This window comes from Schistosoma mansoni, chromosome 6, assembly GCF_000237925.1.
Source record: "Schistosoma mansoni strain Puerto Rico chromosome 6, complete genome".
NCBI classification, from domain to species: Eukaryota; Metazoa; Platyhelminthes; class Trematoda; order Strigeidida; family Schistosomatidae; genus Schistosoma; species Schistosoma mansoni.
Genome location: NC_031500.1, coordinates 11,637,678 through 11,656,575, shown reverse-complemented (window position 1 = coordinate 11,656,575; position 18,898 = coordinate 11,637,678). Strand labels below are relative to the sequence as shown.

General features: G+C 34.2%; 1 protein-coding gene across 1 annotated transcript in view; it reads right to left on the bottom strand.

The window, feature by feature from the left end:
• The window catches only part of Smp_141470 (putative cytochrome C oxidase assembly protein cox11), a gene marked incomplete at both ends in the record, with an annotated part of 31,619 nt that overhangs the window by 460 nt on the left and 12,261 nt on the right, over positions 1–18,898 (bottom strand). The window contains 4 exons of the mRNA XM_018798255.1: positions 5,135–5,203; positions 5,263–5,387; positions 5,543–5,658; positions 14,070–14,163. Of these exons, the coding sequence (XP_018653215.1) occupies positions 5,135–5,203; positions 5,263–5,387; positions 5,543–5,658; positions 14,070–14,163 (404 nt within the window). The remainder of the gene's footprint in view (positions 1–5,134; positions 5,204–5,262; positions 5,388–5,542; positions 5,659–14,069; positions 14,164–18,898) is intronic.

The following is an 18,898-nucleotide window of genomic DNA, read 5'->3' as shown; positions in this document are numbered from 1 at the left end:
GCGAGGTCGTGGATGCGCACTGCCAAGGAGGAGTCCCACAATAGGACTAAACAGCCGTCTGGTGCTCCCAGATTTTCCCTGGTGGTCTAGCTTCAATTGACTCACGCTTTCAACTATGAAAATACTAAATCTCCACAAAACCCCTTCTGATAATAATCTCTTAGACAAAATATCATCTTTTTAGTGAAATACAATATATCTTTCAATGATGTAAATAATAAGTATGCAACGGTATATGTTTGTGAAACGTGATAACTTATACAGCTAACCATTTATCCAAAGATTAGCCTGAATAGCTTAACGATAGCTTCCTAGACTGTAAATTTGAGTGATGTAGATTTGAATCTCACATTAAGAATTTGTTCATCGAAAATTGTACATACATATTGCTAACCAAAAATTTACCTGAAGCCCCTCTAAGAGTACTACCGGTCAAAAGTCAGGATGAAGAAGGAAAGTTGTGCATACAGAAATCTATTATTGATCTAGAGGTTTCTCGTGGTTAACTCCAGCCACATAACAAATAATTAAGTTGATTTGTACTGATAAAGTCAACTAGCATTTTACTAAAGGTATTATGAAAATAAACTGCAAATATCAGACAATTCTAATCTACACCACCTTCAACCACCATCTTATCTCAACATAGTGCACGCGGTGTCAAACTACCTAGACTAATGGCCACATTGCAACTTGCATTCGATCTGCACTAAGAAGGACTTGACGCACATGATATTGATCACCACCCAGTGATCAATCAATTGTAATTACATTTTTTTATTCATTCACAAGTAATAATCCCAAATATTCGTCTATAAATCAAAGTATCATAATAGTATAATCATAAAATATAAGAATCCACATATTGTTCACACGGTTACTAAATTGAACTAACCATATGAGTTTTTAGAGTGAGTAATTTTAGGATGAAAAAATTAATCGATAACAGCTACATATAAGTAGAATTGCATTGGAGTACAGTATTGATTAATCTTTCAAAGTCAGGTATTGAAGTTAGTTGACAGGATAACCCTATTTGACTGAAGTTCCTGGGTGAGTTATGACTAATTAACAATGTACACTTACAATCTTAAGGGGTTTGATGTTCACTTAGTGATTCGAATTACCCCAATTCAATTTCATAGTTTAAGGTATAGCCACTAAGCTATACTAGATGAAAACTGACCTCATATATGACTAATTGTCAACAAGTTTAAATCTGCCAGTTAAAGTAGTAATTAGAATCATAATAAACTTTATAAGTTTTAAAATCACCAAGTTAGTTCATAAATCTTTATTTTTAGCAATAACTACTTCTATTGTCACTAATGTCCTATTTCGTGCTCTTGATTGTAATAAAATAAATTGTACTTTGTATTTCTTTTTTTTGGGGGGGGAGGGAGTTTAGTGGGTAAAGTAACATACTTTTGCAATTAATTGTATATTACCTGACTTGAAACGGTAAAATATATTGAATAAACACATTGAATTATTATCAGAAGGGGTTTTGTGGAGATTTAGTATTTTCATAGTTGAAATCATGAGTCAATTGAAGCTAGACCACCATGGAAAACCTGGAAGCACTGTTTGATGGCCGTTTAGTCCTATTGTGGGACTCCTCCTTGGCAGTGCGCATCCACGACCTCGGCTCACAAGATTCGAACCTAGGACCTATCAGTCTCGAGCATAGACAAAGTAATTACGTAAATCCATGGGAAATGAGTGTTATTGTGTTTTTTTCATTTGATAATTAAGAACACCATTCAGAAAAAGAACTTATAGACATTCCATAAAGTATTTCCAAATCATTGATAAACATATAGGATTAATATACTACGATGTCACAAAAATTTTTGAAGTTACGAAAGATTTAAATCATCATTGTTGGTAAAGATTTGAATTATCGCCTGGTTAATATATGGGATTCAATTTCCATTAATATTTGTTTGTATGATATAAACGGTATACCCGTTAAATTCTTTAACGGGTATCTAGACTCAGTAAATCAGTTGAATCTAAAGGTACTGGGTTCGAGTTCCTCTGTGGCACATCAACGCTGGTTTACTGGAATTGTCATTTGACGAGTCCTGAATAGAGCGAGATATCTGCAATGGATTCAACTGCTACCCTCTATCTAACTATCCTCAAAATGTGTGTGACTTAGTGGCAATATCAAGGCAAACGTACAAGGTGTACATATTCCAAAAAAATAACCAATAGTAGCTCATAAGGTCAACAACGGAAAAATTCAAATAACCCTTACAAACGAACAAGAAGTCTTAGCCCATATACTAAAAACTATTGATCTTTAACTGCTGTCTCGCGCTGTTGTGATACTAGTGACGGATGTCTATTCAAAACAATGTTCAAACCGCATGATTTCAATCAATTAAACTGTAGTCGAAGGTAATATGTTCAAGTCTCAGTAGGAAAATCAACTCGAATCTAGGTATGTCCAGCTAACAAGTCATAAGTACTTGTAGTACTTGTCCTAAATTCCAATATTAGTCACTGCCCAGATCTACTTAGGATATTAAAAATTCTGTTAAAATTTTCATATCAACTAGCAGTAAGATGACAAATTATGATTTATTGTACTTTCAACAATCAGTTGTCAATCATTTAGTTTAATTTTATCTATCAACCATCTCACCTGATTCAGGCTTCAGCAATAAGAACAAACAGTTAATTAACCTATACTATATTCACTAGATTATTATAACTCTGATTTGATATTATTTGTTTTCTTAGATAATTCTATTGGTTCATGACTCGTTAAATAAAACAAACATTGGAAACAATGTTGACACTGTTATTGCTAGCGATAACAATAGTGATTCGTTAAAATGTTTAGGAGATTGAAACAGTAATTATGTTGTGTAATCCATTACACACCTGGTTGTAACAAACGTCATGTTTGTCTAATCCTTTCATTTACATACTTATTTACGCCTGTTACCCCTCGTGGAAGAGCATAGGCAGCCAACCAGCAATCTCCAACTAACTCTATCTGGGAAATCCGTCCCAGTTGCTTTCCGTGGCTACTCATTCTTTTGATGTCTACCCCCGATTCCAGGGTACATATGTTCTTCAGGCCTCCACTTTTCTTTTTCCCTTCAGAATTCCAAGTCAGGGCTTGCTTCGTGATTCAATTTGGTGATGTTTGCAATGTATGTCCTATCCACCTTCAGAATCCTTTCTCAATTTCCGCTTGAGCTGGAAGCTGGTTCCTATCCTCTCACATTGCGTTGTTTCTGATGGTATTCAGCCAACGAATATTGGGTATCTTGCATAGAAAATTGTTTATAAGTAACAATACTTATATGATGATGATTGTAGTGGTTCTTCAAGTTTCGGCTCCGTACAGTAGAACTGTCTTGACTTTCTTATTGAAAATTCTGGTTTTGATGTTGGCTGACAGTTATTGTGAGTTCTATATGTTCTTCGATAGTAGGAATTTTGTCCTTGCTATGCCAATCTTTGCCTACATATCTGAATCATATCATTCTTCTTTATCTTTGATATTATCCAGGTATTTAAAGCTTTTCACCTCTTCCGGAGCTTCTCCTTCAAGCGCGATTTGTTTGGTGGTTAGTATGAGAATTCAGGACATGTTTCGTCCTATTCGGGAATTATCATCTAGATGTACCTACATCCCAGAATTGATATTCACAAGTGAATGGCTATCCGGACCCAATATCTAAGTAGATAATGCTCTGGCGTCTAAAGCGAAAGGTACTGATATGCCGGCACATCCGACTGACGAGTCAGGATTAAGACGAAACATGCGTCCTTGATTCCACTGTTAGCCACATTCCATCTATTCCTCACTTTATTTTTAAATTCCTTTCATTAATACAAATTAATTTAACTAAACAAACGAAGTAATTACGATGACTGAATTCCATAATCTTAAAAGTAAATTAATATGATTATCACCAGTCAACACTGAAGAATACCAATTGTAAAGTATAAGCACAATCATTTACTTTCCAAGCTGTTGGGCGAAATACCTGAAACCACTGGACGGCCGTTTCGTCCTATTGTGGGACTCCCCAACAGTGCGCATCCACGATCCCGCCTCACGAGATTCAAACTGAGGACCTATTAGTCTCGCGCGCGAGCGCTTACCTACTAGACCACTGAGCCGGCCGGCATCCAACAGTGTCAATGTCTAACTTCAACTAATCCATGAAAGTGAAAAACTGTTCACCACTATCTTCAGTGAGTTGATATCTCACAACAGACTTGGTTGGACTCCACTGGTCACTGCTTCTCACTAGAACTCCAGGAAATATTTCTTGAAGTCAGTCACTAGTGAGCATGTGATTATGATCAGAAGGAGTTTTGCGGAGATTTCAGTAATTTTATATTTGAAATCATGAGTCAATTGAATTATTATGTTCCTATAGTCTTAATACTGAAAACTTCCATTTGGTCCATAAATTAATGTTATATATTAACCTTCTTTAGATTATTAATAATTAATTATTCACCTCTACCTTAGTTCTCTATCAATTTTAGCTTGCTTGTGAACAAACTATAATTTCCTATTTAAGGTGTGATATTATCTGTTAATCAACGTATATAGTAAGTCCATGTTTCGGCTATAATATAACCTGTGAAAAAAGAATAAGTCTTATCTGCTTGATATATTTTGACTTCTGGCTGATCACCAGGATAGAGAGAAACTCGCTAATTGGTCAAAAAAAGTAAAGATATTTACACTCATCATTCAAGGTTGTTTACCTTTGGCCAATAAATATCTTGGATAATGTGGAGGTCAGAGATCTAACAGCCATGAAGTTCATCTCTATTAATAAACTATATCTACTGAATCAATTAAGGAACATATAAAGAGAATGGAAATCCTTACAATTATCATCATGACAACAACAACAAAATAATCAAAATTTCTATAAAAATTTATAATTATTTACCTCTCTAGATGATTGTATTGTATTAGATCTTTCCAATTTACGCATATTTATTATTTCTCTTCTACGTGCTGCACTTTCAGCTTTTAAACTATTCTTATTTAATTAAATATTTAAGAAAAAAAATAAAGAAAAAAAAGAAAAGAAAAAGAGAAAAGAGAAAAATATTTTTTTAAAAAATAATACACAATACCTACTTTGATATGTTTAATTTCTTCACCATAAGCAGCTAATGGATTAACAACTTTACCAACAATTCGATCAATCTAATAAAATAATGAAATTAAAAGATAAAAAAAATAAAAAAATTTTTTTTCTTTTTTACTTCAGTATTACGATAATCTTCAAGGGTAACAAAATATTCGGATACTTTTCTTAAAGCATCTGATGTAGTACGATTAATTTGTTCTTTATTTGAATAATCTAATAGAATACGTGCAATTTCATCACCTATTATAATAAGGAATAAAAAGAAATAAATAAAATGATTAATAGTAATTATGATAATAAGATATTGAGAGGGGGGGAGAATAATAAAAAGAGAAAGTGTGTGTGTGTGTGTGTATGTGTGTGTAAGAAAGAGAAAGATATATTTTTACACTTACCATTATTTCTTAATTTAGATGTACGTCTTGTATAACTAACAAGTTCAGAGCATAAATTACCAAAAAATGTTTCAATTTCATGAACACGTTGATTAACAAATTTTGATTGATTTTCACTGAAATAAATAAAAATCATGAGTAAAAAAATATCTTTATCAGAAGGGGGTTTTGTGGAGATTTTAGTAATTTCATATAGTTGAAATCATTAGTCAATTGAAGCTAAACCACCATCGAAAACCTGGAAGCACTGAACGGCCATTTCGTCTTATTGTGGGACTCCTCCTTGGCAGTGCACATCCACGATCCTGCCTCACAAGACTCCAACCCTGGACCTATCAGTCTCATGCGTGATCGCTTAACCACTAGACCACTGAGCCGGCATCTGATGATGTTAATGTCTAACTTCAACCAATCCACGAAATTGGGCAATTATTCACCAATGTCTTCACTGAGTTGATATCTTACAACAGACCTGGTCGAACTCTATTGATTACTGCTTCTCACTAGAACTCCAGGAAATATCTCTTGAAGTCAGTCACTAGTGAGCATATGATCATTATCAGAAAAGGGGTTTTGTGGAGGACGAAAAGGCAGTCCAGTGCTTCCAGAAAATCATTATTGATAATAGTAGAATCCAAGAATATGCATTCTGTCCTATTTGACATTTATCAATTTAAGTATATACCAAAATGATTCACTTAAGATGTACATATGATAGAAGAAATGAATTAGTTCTAATTCTGAATAACAATAATAATAGAAAATTATAAATCCTTAGTAATACAGTCAATCATTCACTTCACATTGATCCCTCTTTATTACGTCTTACTAATTTTTCATACAATTTAATCTTCCACTTGATCGAATTGTAATTGCACTATCATATCTCTTTCATCCTATCTGATCCATATTGATTCTGATCACAGATCTTAAATATTTTCACTTAACATATAAACGGATTCAAGTGTTAACATTCTATACGAGTCATATCAACATTAACAGTTTTATGCTATTTGGTTTGACAATCCTAAATTTACATGCTTTAAACGATATACTTTGCTTTTAATCTGGCCATTTTGGATATATATTTGTATTTGTATTTGTGGATATATAATTGTAGAACCCGAGGAAAATTTATCGAAAAGAATATTCTTTGTTCAAATATTGTTAGTCTTTCAATCAGTAAGTGGTCTTAAACAATATAAATTTCATTGTAAATAATCATTAACATTAACTTGATAAGTAGAATCATTAATAGAATTTCCAATGATGGTTTAGCTTAGATTGAATTATGAATTCGATTATTAAAATTACTACCATCTTCACAAATTCCTGTTTGAATAATAATCATGTGCTCACTAGTGGTGACTAGCTTCAAGATTTATTTCTTGGAGTTCTAGTGAAAAGCTGTGAATAGTAGAGACAGTTATCCACTTCAATCAATGCATGAATGGTTGTCTAATATCATAAATTGATTGAAGTTAGACGTCAACACCAATGGATACCAGGTCAATGTGTTTTGGAGGTCGAACGTTCACACACTAGACCGAAGGTCCTGGGTTCCAGTCCCGTGTATGGGATCGTGGATGCACACTGTTTAGGAGTTCCTTACTAGGATTAAACGGCATTTCAATGCTTTCAGGTTTTCAGTGGTGGTTTTACTTAAATCAACTAATGAATTCAACTATAAAAATTGAAATAATTAAGAAGTTAAAACAATGATAATTATAGTATTAGTTGTTAGAAAACTATACAAAGCAAATGTGTAGCTCAAAAGGAATGAACGAACGAATGGATGAAATAGGTGAATAAAAGGTTCAAAACAAAAAAAAAAACTATAAACATTCAGGGTAAGATTTTTAAAAAATGAATCTTTAAGATCTATAACGATTTAACTTAATCTATCATATTTGACATCATCAAAACGCGATTGTAATTATATCGTGTACTTAATTTAGGAAACATTCAAGGCTTTCTGATGAACAGATTTTAACTTCACTAATCGTAGACGTTTAGTCAAATTACTGTAATACAAAATAGAATAGTATGTTAGTGAAGACGATGAATGGACGTGTGTAATGGATATCTCAACTGATTGATTCATCAGTCGATTTATTATTTCCGCCAGGTACTGAAGACCTAGTGATAAGAAAAATCTGAAAGATTTAAAGCAGTAAAATAATCATGTAAGGAAGATTTCTTGCTGCTTACTGTAATTGTGTTTGGTTACAAAGATAAATTTCCAAAGGATAACGAAAAATCTCAACTGTTACCAAGATTGCATAAATAGAAGGAATGGTTGCTAAGTAATACCCTTAACTCTATTCAAACCTATACCTGTTTCATATTCATATATTACGATTTAACAGATGTTTTTGCTTCTAAACCCAAATGAGTCCTGAAAGGCTGGGACCATCAGAGATATCAACTGCATGACCAACTGATAAATGTATGCTATCGACTGTGGTCTTGGTTGATTATCCAAAAGAAACAGACAAACGCTATTAATTAAAAATTTGGCCTAATTTCCTGAGGAATAAATATTTGTATTAACGAGTGAGATACTGTATATATTTAGATTCACGTTAACCGATAAAAACTTCCTACACACTGTTGGTTTTCTCATTTTTATATCTGATTGGGTTCAAATAAGATAAGTATGTGTACTCAGACCAGGCTTGGACGAACGTTCAACACAATACATTTCATGATTCATAATAGACCATAGCAATCACTCCGATGATTACCAATCATTAATCTGTTTGTAGAAATAAAACCTAATAACTTCCATAAAACTGTATACTCTACATAAAATGGTGACTTGCATAACTCAACGTTTGAATAAATAATGATTAATTGATTTAAACAATCCTGACCAGGTTCGAATTATAACGAAAATGTTTATATAGATGCGGGTGGATCCAGTTTAATAACATTTCTACTTATAGTACTACAGCTACTACTAGTTAACACATCATTATTATGACTACTATTATACTGGTAATTGCTACCTGAGGATTACCAAAATGTAATAATGAACTCAAACTAACAAATCTGAGGTAATTGTTGCTTCAGTATAGTAGACAGACAAGTAGCCAATGACAAATCAAATATTTTAAACTGATATTATAAATCGATCGATGTTAGACCACCATTGAAAACATGGAAGCATTAGACAGCTGTTTCGTCCTGGTATGGGACTCCTCAACAGTGTGCATCAACAATCCTGCATCAATCCATTCATGATATCAATCTAAACTCAATAATCTCCACAATTCTATACTGATAAATAAAATATTTCATTTTGAAAAGAAACGATACACAGGACCAACAATGATGGATAGTGACTAGTAGTGGAATCCAGGATGCGCGTTTCGTCCTATTTGGGACTCGTCAGCTGGATGTACCTGCATCTCAAAGTTGATGTTCACTCTGGGATTCGAACCCAGTACCATTCGCTTCAAACGCCATCGCGCGTCCTGGATTCCACTGCTAGCCACTATCCATCTTTGCTTACCATGCTTGTGAATTTAGGCTATATCGAGGCAATACGCACAGTATGCACATATGCCAATTAGAGACTGACCAGTTGCAGTCCTAAAAGCATCAATGGGAAGATTCAAACAAACAATACTAAGTAAAGATACATATGACCGTTGTGTAAGATAGGAAAATTAAAGATTTTTCATCTTAAACTATAATATTAGATTACATAAACAAATTTGCATTAGATCCATTTTGCTTTGAATTTATCTATGAATTATCTGACCTAATCTCAATTTTAATTTGCATGTTATTACTTAGTAACAACAATACTCTTTCATTCTTCCCATGTGCAAAAAATAGGTGTTTTCATTTTGAAAATATATATATATATATTAATGATGAAGTTTGGAAATGAAGTTATTTCAACAGTTATTTACTTACAAATTATTTATAATATTTACCAGGATCACCATGGTGACTGATATGAGAGACAGAATATATTTTTGGCAGTAATCAATAATGAAAATGATTACCCTACACTTTAATCAGAATAACATTGATTAGATAGTTAAAAACAAGGATACTAGTGTAGTGAATAAGAAAACGACTGGGGACAATCGAATGTATTTAGGTACAAACTACAGACTATCTCACTAAATTCTGATAACCATACAGTCAACAGTTAATTTGCAAAATAACCATCAATTGTCTCAATCTTAACTGTTCCCTCAGCAAATATCAGTCCGTCTTCTCTGATTTCATTGTTCATGCATTTTTATACCGATTGCGTTTTATTCCTGTTCTTTCCTTATCGATCTTCTGTCAAAATACATTCTATGTCTGACCAGCACCATACACTACTTATATGGATATAAGTAGGCAACACCACACTAGTATTAATGTTTATAATTATTTATTTGATAAAATTTGTTAGATGATAAAACGTAGTTCATATGATACCCTCCTTGACCTAGATTTCGTAATAATTGACATTTACCATCTAGATTTGCTTGTAATCCTGTGAGAAATGATGTTTTTCATAGGGATTCGAACCTTCATTATCCAGTTTCATTGTCTGAGACGTTGTCATTTAACTATTTAAGCTGGAACTGACCTCCTTTACAGGTGATATGTTTACAGCAATTGTTAAACAACCTATGTAATTTAGTGCTGATATGTTTCAACTAAACCAGCGGTTGCAGTGTAACTTGTCTGACAGAATTTGACAAGCGTTTAAGACTAGACAAGTATGATAATGGTCACTACTGAGTGACCAGTCAATTTTTAACTTATCAAAGTTTACTAGCCACGTTAATTACAAAATTCATATCCTCCAACTTCGTAAACACTAAATAACCTGTAATCATGTTTATTCTCAGGAATCATATTTTCTATGTATGTGTGTTTCATTCAATTTAATGGGAGAAAATGCCCATTTTCATGGTAGTTATGTTGCCTTCGGGTAGGTTACTTTAAGAATTCATTGAGATTAGTGATTAGCCAACCACATCGTATAATAACATATCATTTTTAACAATCATATGCTTACTAGTGACTGACTGTAAGGAATGTTTCCTTGAGTTCTAGTGGGAAGCAGTGACCAGTGGAGTTCAACCAAGTCTGTTGTAGAGATATCAACTCACTAAAGACAATTGGTGAACGGTTGCTCACTTCGATTAAGTGCTCCGGCTCGAAGCTGGTAGGTCCTGGGTCCGAATCTCGCGAGTGCGGGATCGTGGATGCTCACTGCTGATGAGTTCCACAATAGAACGAAACGGCCGTCAAACAGTGCTTCCAGGTTTTCCATGGTGGTCTAGCTTCAATTGACTCATGATTTCAACTAAGAAAACTCTAAATATGTTCAATATAACAATTCTTAAAATTGATACTCCTTAAAACAAACAGTAAACGGCATATAATTCTTTTTAATTAACATTTATTAGGAATTTATTTTCATTTAGGATCAAAATCAACCGACGATCCATTGAAAACTAGCCAACACTAGACAGCTATGCTGACAACATTAACTGATACGTATACATGTCAAATTCTACATTGCTTATGACTGACTTCTGTCCAGTAAAAAACTATGTTGAAATGTAATATCATAATACACTATTTCTGTCTTTGAAGTAAAAGCAGAACAATATAATTCATCGTAAAAACTGAAGTAAGAGAAGTGATAATACTGTGTATGAGCGAGAATTCTAAAATTCCATTCACTCCATACTAACTGTTACTCTCTGGAGATATTTAAATTTGTTTCATAGAATTCTGAAACATTAGCCTATTTCTGATAGAAAAAGAAACAAGTAGTTTTAACTTCATATAACTAACCTCAGTGTATCTTTCTGATGCCAAATATAGAATACATTAAACCAAACGAACTAATCTAGTGTAAACTATTGAAAGTACTGTTATAATGGAACGAATATAGTAAAAGTTGAAACTAGTTTTCTGAATTGTCATTTATTGTAATTTTATTGTACAATTTCCGAATAACTAAATCACCATGTATATGTATTTCATTAATCATAAGCTCCCGGTAAACCCACCATATATTATCATATGTTTTACTATCTCTAACTTGTTCCCAGTTTGTTACTGAAGTCTCCACGATTCTTAGCCGCTTTTTCCATGTTCATGTGTAATTATCATTTTTCATGTCGTGATGTGATGTGGTTCAGTCTATCTGTATATAAACCGCATCTGTTTGAAACCAAAATATCGTAGAGGGTGGTCGCTACTTCTGAACTTGAATCTGGGCGTAGAGATGAGCTAGAAAGTAGTGAACTAGCCGCCGGTTCAAGGTCGATCGTACTGGTTGGGTGTGTAGGAGAAGAACCAAGCCATAGAATAAATAGCAGTTCAAATTAGAGTCAGGATTCTAATTGGTAACTGGACACGTAAAATTGGTTAGCGGACCCCACGACAATACAAGTACAAATGCTTAACTTGTAAAAATAATACCTCTTGTAAATTATTTTCACTTGTAACACAAAATGTCAATTTCTGTCGTCTTCAAAATAATTAGGAGTACCCGATTGCTATTGTTCTAAACATTGGTTCCTCTTTTTTGAAGTGTCTGTTCATTGTGGAAGTAGACAAGTGTACGCTTGGATGGATTGTGCGAAATAAACTCGAATCAGAACCGTAGCATTTGTAGAAACTCTTTACAGATACTACAAGAAGAAAGTTCTTCATGTGGTCTTCGATCGCTAGCAAACCACAGACAACCTCAGTTTATTACCACAATTGTCTGTGATCATAGTAATAATTCAGGAAGTGGACAATGAATAATGTCAGCTCATGAAAACAGGAACCTATGAAAGTTTCTGTATTTATATTCACTTCAATTTTTCATGTCGTCAATTTAAGTTACTGCCGATTCAAGAGAAATTAATTTGCATCAACCGACACAACTAGTCATTTATTTTATTGAGATATAGTGGATACCAAAATGGAAACTGAGAACTGACGTTTATACACACTTCACACCGCTGTGATTTGTTAACGTTTTCAGTCGAAAATAAGAACGATAAGAGGTACTTCTAGGACGACACTAAATCCATCGTGGTTTGACAAGTTGATGCTTAACACACAACGATAATCCGAGCAAATAAGAAAAGAGGAAAAAAGACTATGGTAAAAATCCTCGTATCCAACAAAGAGACCATGACATGTAAATATCACGGTAAATGTGGTTTTGTTTATTAGGAGACCCAGACTTGAGAGTTTCTAAAGATAGTGTGACAAAAAGTCTATGGCTTATGAATGTGAAACTTCAAACATGAGATGAATTACTGAAAAAAACTTAACGAACTGAAAATGTATGTTAACTACTGTAAGTATATCAGTTGGTAGCATTCATGGATGTGCCCCAATAATTGAGAGATTATATTTTCTTGTTGGTTCAATAGCAAATGGTAGACTGTCCTGTCAGCTTGACCAATGAGACATATAATCTTCCCCCATGACTGAAGTCCTCACTGTTTTTGAGACAATATAATATGATGTGAATTAATGTCATATTTAACATCTCAATAAAAATGCAGGTCCTGAGCCTAATACTAATCTTCTATTTGTCATATTTTAGCAATAGTCAAACATTTGGTATACCTTGAGTTCTGAAAAAATGATAAGCCAAACAACTAATCACGTTGGGACAGAGTTTGTATTCTGATAGACAGGACTGCAGTTACTTTCAGTCTAAAACCGAATACATAAAATTTTATAAAACCTAAAAGCTTTGTAAGAACTTATGTATTTCAGTCTTATTTATCATGTACCTGTAGCGATAGACAGATGATGAAATAATCCACTTATGATCACCTTCATCCTTGGATAGCTTATGGCTGAAGTGAATTTTAATTTCTTAGGGACTCATAATACGGGTTTACAATCAAGTATAAAATATTAATATTAATAGTCTTTAAATTAACGGTTTGGAGATTAAATAATCTACAAAAGAGGTTATTATGAGACCTACAAACTATTAGCCTCACTCACTGCAACTGAAGAACAGTAACCATTCTGATAAGTTCAAAGAAATAAAAGAGCAGAGACAGAATAAACACAGAGTTTTCAAAAATTTACTCGATAAATTCGGAAATTAGCATAAGAATATAGCAAGGGAAACACGAATGAAATAACCATATATATTAGTAATTAATTGACCTGGTTTATTGAAGAAAATATTTTAGGCAAAACGATGTCCAAAAAGACAGTCACTTGTAAAAATTGATTACTTATGATTTTGGAAGAAAAGTGTTAAAGGAGTAAATGAATCTCATACTGGATCTATAACAACCCCCTAGTTAGTAAAGTTCAGTCAAAAACCTAACAAGGCACTGATATCCACCGTCTACTTTTAACTAACCAAGACAACATGCACTAAAAATCTGTTTTAAGATGTACCAGTGACAAGAAGAGGAAAGAACAAGATATAATCGCTAAAGAACTAAATCCAAAAATATATTACAGTCAGTCTTATTAGAGAGAATACATTTTAGAAAGGTACACAAAAATCAACCCAACTAACATAGCAGCAGGTATATGGAGCTCACAAACTTCTACGACATAAAATTCAGATAATTTAGGCCTATTCTTAGCTTTGATACAAGTTTCTTGACAGACTTAAAGTAACGAATACGATATACTTACCGACATATTAACATGGCCTTATTGCTGACTTGAATGTGAAATATGATTTTTCACTCAAGAAATACATTAAGCTATGTTTTTAAACTTAAGAAACATAAGAAGTACACAGTGAAGAAATATATGTCAATCTTATGGTAACCTGTTGGTGAAACCTTAGTAAATTCTTCTTTTACACTATATTACGGTTTATTAGCTTAAATGCAAACAACGGCAATGGTTTATTTAAGTTCAAACTAAGGTCTTCAGGTACAAACATTAAGAAAAAACCAAACATTATGGAGATTTACATCAAGCGATTAAATAGTAAAAACGCTAGTATTTGGTGAACAATAAATACAACATTTAGCCCTGCATTTCTCTATCATGACTACAGTTACTAACTGTGACATTTGTACGACCTAATGATTTCTTTGTACTTTAATATCCGTATGTTACGAATTCTAAATATAATACGCTCATTTGTGCTCATCTAGTTCTACTTGGCTTAAGTTGCAATATTTGGGAAATTCTTAATCAACACATTGATCTGAGCACTTCTAATTATTACACTGGCATCACGATGGAGTCGAATTCTCAACAGTTGAATATTAATTAACGTGTGGATGAATTTGAGAACTACATCGAGATGTTCAAAGTCTGGTTCATGACAAGAAAAGATATTAAATATGACAAATTCGAAACTGACATTCATCGGCAAAGAGGCTTATAACCTACAGAAGAATCTTGCTTTTCCAGGGAAACTAATTTTGCTGTCATATGAATCTCTCAGGAAACCACTAATTGGTCATATGCAGTGTGCTAGCTTTAAATGAAGATATATGTCGTACAACAAACAGTTTTTGAAGATTTCCTAAGTCGAAAAATCATCCTCCGAAGTGGACTCCATTGCCAGCATCACCTGAGGTCTGGCAGACTATTATGTTTTATTTCTTGGCTGATACTATGGACTTATTGTCATTGATTCTTTTCCAAGTAATCTGAAACATTTTTCACAACTTCATCGAATTCTTACTTCACAATCCGAGCATAAATGATTGTTTATAGTCGAAAGTGGGATTCTATGGTATTAGTAATTGATAATGGCTCTCATTTTTCTTCAGACACAATCACTAACTAGCTGAGTGTTTTAGGGTGCAGACATTTGTTCACTGCTCCTAGTCACTCTTGTTCCAGTACTCAGGCAGAAAATTCCGTCAGGACATTAATTAATTAGTACATTATTTCGAATACTTCTAATTATCATACTAAAACATGAACAGCATAATTTTTGCTATAGGTTCAATAAAATTACTTCAAAGTATTCGGTTGCACGATCCTTAAAGACTTTTAGTCGCCACTTGAACCGGTTCACGAGAACTATCAAGAGATTCAGTTTTTGTGGAAAACAAACATTATTAACTTAAATCTGTAATTCTGACATCCCTGAAATGTTTGTTCGACTAATCCATGAAGAAACAAAGAGCGAGAAGAACGTCGTTGAAGCAACAGAGATTTCCTTTGCATATTAAACAAACAGAAATCTGATATTTTGTCTGGAAAATTATTTTACTAATTCACCATCGTCAGCGGATGAATAAATGACGTGACTTAATGCTTCGTAGTAGTCGTTACATATACTAACTAGGCACTCACGTTTTTTATGGTTGAAGTCCTTAGCGTTTAACAGAAGTTTCAACAAATTACATATTTAAATGTAATAACTATGCAACGTGCTAAGTGGCTAGTTGAGTGATGACTAGTTAACCTATTTTGTATGAAACCGACAGAACCACTTCTTTATTGAAATCCTGGCTTAGATACAAATGCTTTAATGCAACTTATAAAATCACTTTGGTATGGTATACATACTCAAAATGATATTATTTTGAAGTTTTTTACTCCTTTGAATAAAAACTGACAAGAACAGAAACACAAAGTGTAAAACAATTTATCTTAACATCAAGTGTGATATAAATTACCATTCTTTAATTTCTGATACTCTGTGAAGTCGAGCATTTGGACCTATCGTGCTTGACATAATTATGTGTATGAAAATGCTTAATTCAAAAGTGAGTCTTTGACAACCAGAGCATCGTGGTTTGTTTAAACAAATATCAGAAATCTAACTAACTCATCAGGTAAAAAACTATACAGCTTCTACCTAATTTCTGCATCTATGCTACACTCAGTTTTTTCTATGGGTAAACTACTTGACAAATCTGCTGTATTCGACGAAAACAATGGATTCGTTTGTGTTCATACAGTTCTACCTGGCTTAAATCGAGTAATTTCGGGAATCCCTAGTTCACATAATAATTCAAACACTTCAACTTATCTTATTGGCGTCACAATGGGGCCTGTAACAGAACAATTGGACATACATCCAAATTTTGATACTTTTGAGGATTATATAGTAAGGTTTGAAATCTGAACTGCGACCATGAAAGATGTTGGGAATGATAATATTGTGACTCATCTCCTTACGTTCATCGAAAAAGAAGCATACAGCTTAATGAAAAATCTTGTATTTCCAGAAAAGCCTATTTCATATCCTTATGCAACTCTCAAGGAACTGCTGCCAGATCATGTAAAGTGTACAAATTCAGAATGCAGTAAAATAGGAAAATTTCAAAATGTGATTCATCAGAACATCAATAAATCCACTACATTACTACGTCATCCTAATCCAATGTATACTCAAGGTTATGCAGATAAATCATTGAGGAGCTATGGAGCAGATCACGAAGATGAACACAAGTTCGGTAAGCGTTTGTCCTGAGGTGAATTTCAATCATTTATTCCATATGTATTTCGTGATTCCAAATGCTTTAAATGTAGTGAGATTGGACACATTTAGTCAGTTTGTAATACTACTGAAGATACAACTAGTCTTGAAGTTTTGCAACTCTAAATCTGTACCACCTATGTTCGAAGCTAAAATCCAGTGGATGGGTTTGCGCAAACCCACGTTAAGTTTAACGTACCCTTTACCATACGTGGCGATCGGTTTTCCGTTCGCCGCCTGCAAACTTAAAACAGACTCGTGAAGTCTGTCGTTAGACTTCGCAGGAAGAACGCTAACTTCTGCGCCAGTGTTGACAAGGTAGCGAACTTTCGTTGTCACATCCGTGACGTATAAGAGGCGGCTATGTTCGCCGGCTTCGGTTACCGTTAACGCGTGCCGGCTTGAAAGTTTCCCGAGTTCTTTTTCGTGTCAGTCGACTTAGTGTTAAGGTAATTGCAGGGCTTCCTGCAATTTCTAGAAGATTTGCCATACTGGTTATGATACCAGCACCAGTCGTCTACGTGAAACGCTTCCACGTGGGGTTGTTGACCGACTACGGTCATTAAGGAATCGCAGATATCGTGTTAGTGTATGACATAATTTGGCTATGTCAGTCGGGGTCGATTGGGATTTTTCTTTGACGGAATAAACCTCGGGCGCTAGTAGATTTCGTGATCTCTAGAATGCGGTCTGCAAATGCAGCGAGTTTGTCTACGGCGTTGTTTTGAAACGAGACGAGCATTGCTTGCACCTGCTTCGGGAGTTTAGACAAGAAGAGTTGTTCAGATAGGCCATCGCCGAAAGTTCTTTGACCTATTTTTTCTCTCATACTTAACAACATGTCCGTCGCGGAACCATGTTGCAGGTCGATATTGTTAAGTAGCTGATCCAACCGTTGTCGATTGGTTAGATCTCCGCGTTTTAGGATCGACCGTTTGAGTGTTTCGTAAGGTACCGGAACATCACTAGTAAACATACTAGGTGTTACGTACCTGTTGAATTCGCGCGGTAGTGCCTTAACCACCGCGAGGAATCGTGAGCGCGGGTCGTGATTCCGTGCCCGCAAAAGTCGGCTTCTGCGTAGCAGAACCAGGACTCGATATTGTCAGGCCAAAAAGGCGTTAACGGGATCGAAGTTGGGGGAATAGATTTTAGCTTAAAAACCTTAGGTGACTGTTCCGTCATAGTATTATTAGAACGAAAGATATATAATTAAAATATATCCGAAAAAAAGGTACATAACGATATATATAAATCAAATAAAGAAAAATAATTAATAATGAAGTTCCAACAAGGAACAGACTCACAGCTTATGCGCTTGGTGTACCAGATCACGTCGGGCTCACCACTGAAGGCACAACTAGACTTGAAGTTTTGCAACTTTAAAGCAGTAACACCTTCTATGTTCGAAGCGTTCCCCAACCAGTTGAAATCAGAAGTCAGACGAGAAGAGGTAGGAAGGATATATTTGATACGTTATCAATATATCGAGAAGCATTTACTCTGATCTGGCTAGCGAACGTAGGAGCTGTGTCCCATATTGGATCGTAACGTGATCTGGTGCGGATGCATGACCGAACACCTTCAGTTAAACAAGTCCACTTAAAACAATGTGGTCAGCATCCAATGTTGAACACTTAATGAGCTATTGATTTTGGGGAATTATTTACAGCTACATTATTGTTCATTTCGCTGCGAATAATGCTAAACTTTGCAAGTACAAATCTATTAAGTTGGATGTTTCGAATCAATCCTACCCTGATCATACTCATGATATTATTTCACCAGATATGCGTTGTCCTCATGATTCACGTATTTATAATGAAATTTTCCGCAAAAATTTAGAAGATATGTCGAGCGCACCAAGTCCTGATGAGAACTCTGATATTACTCTACCAGATGTAGTTTGTCCTAATGATTTATTTATTATTATTGAAATCTCG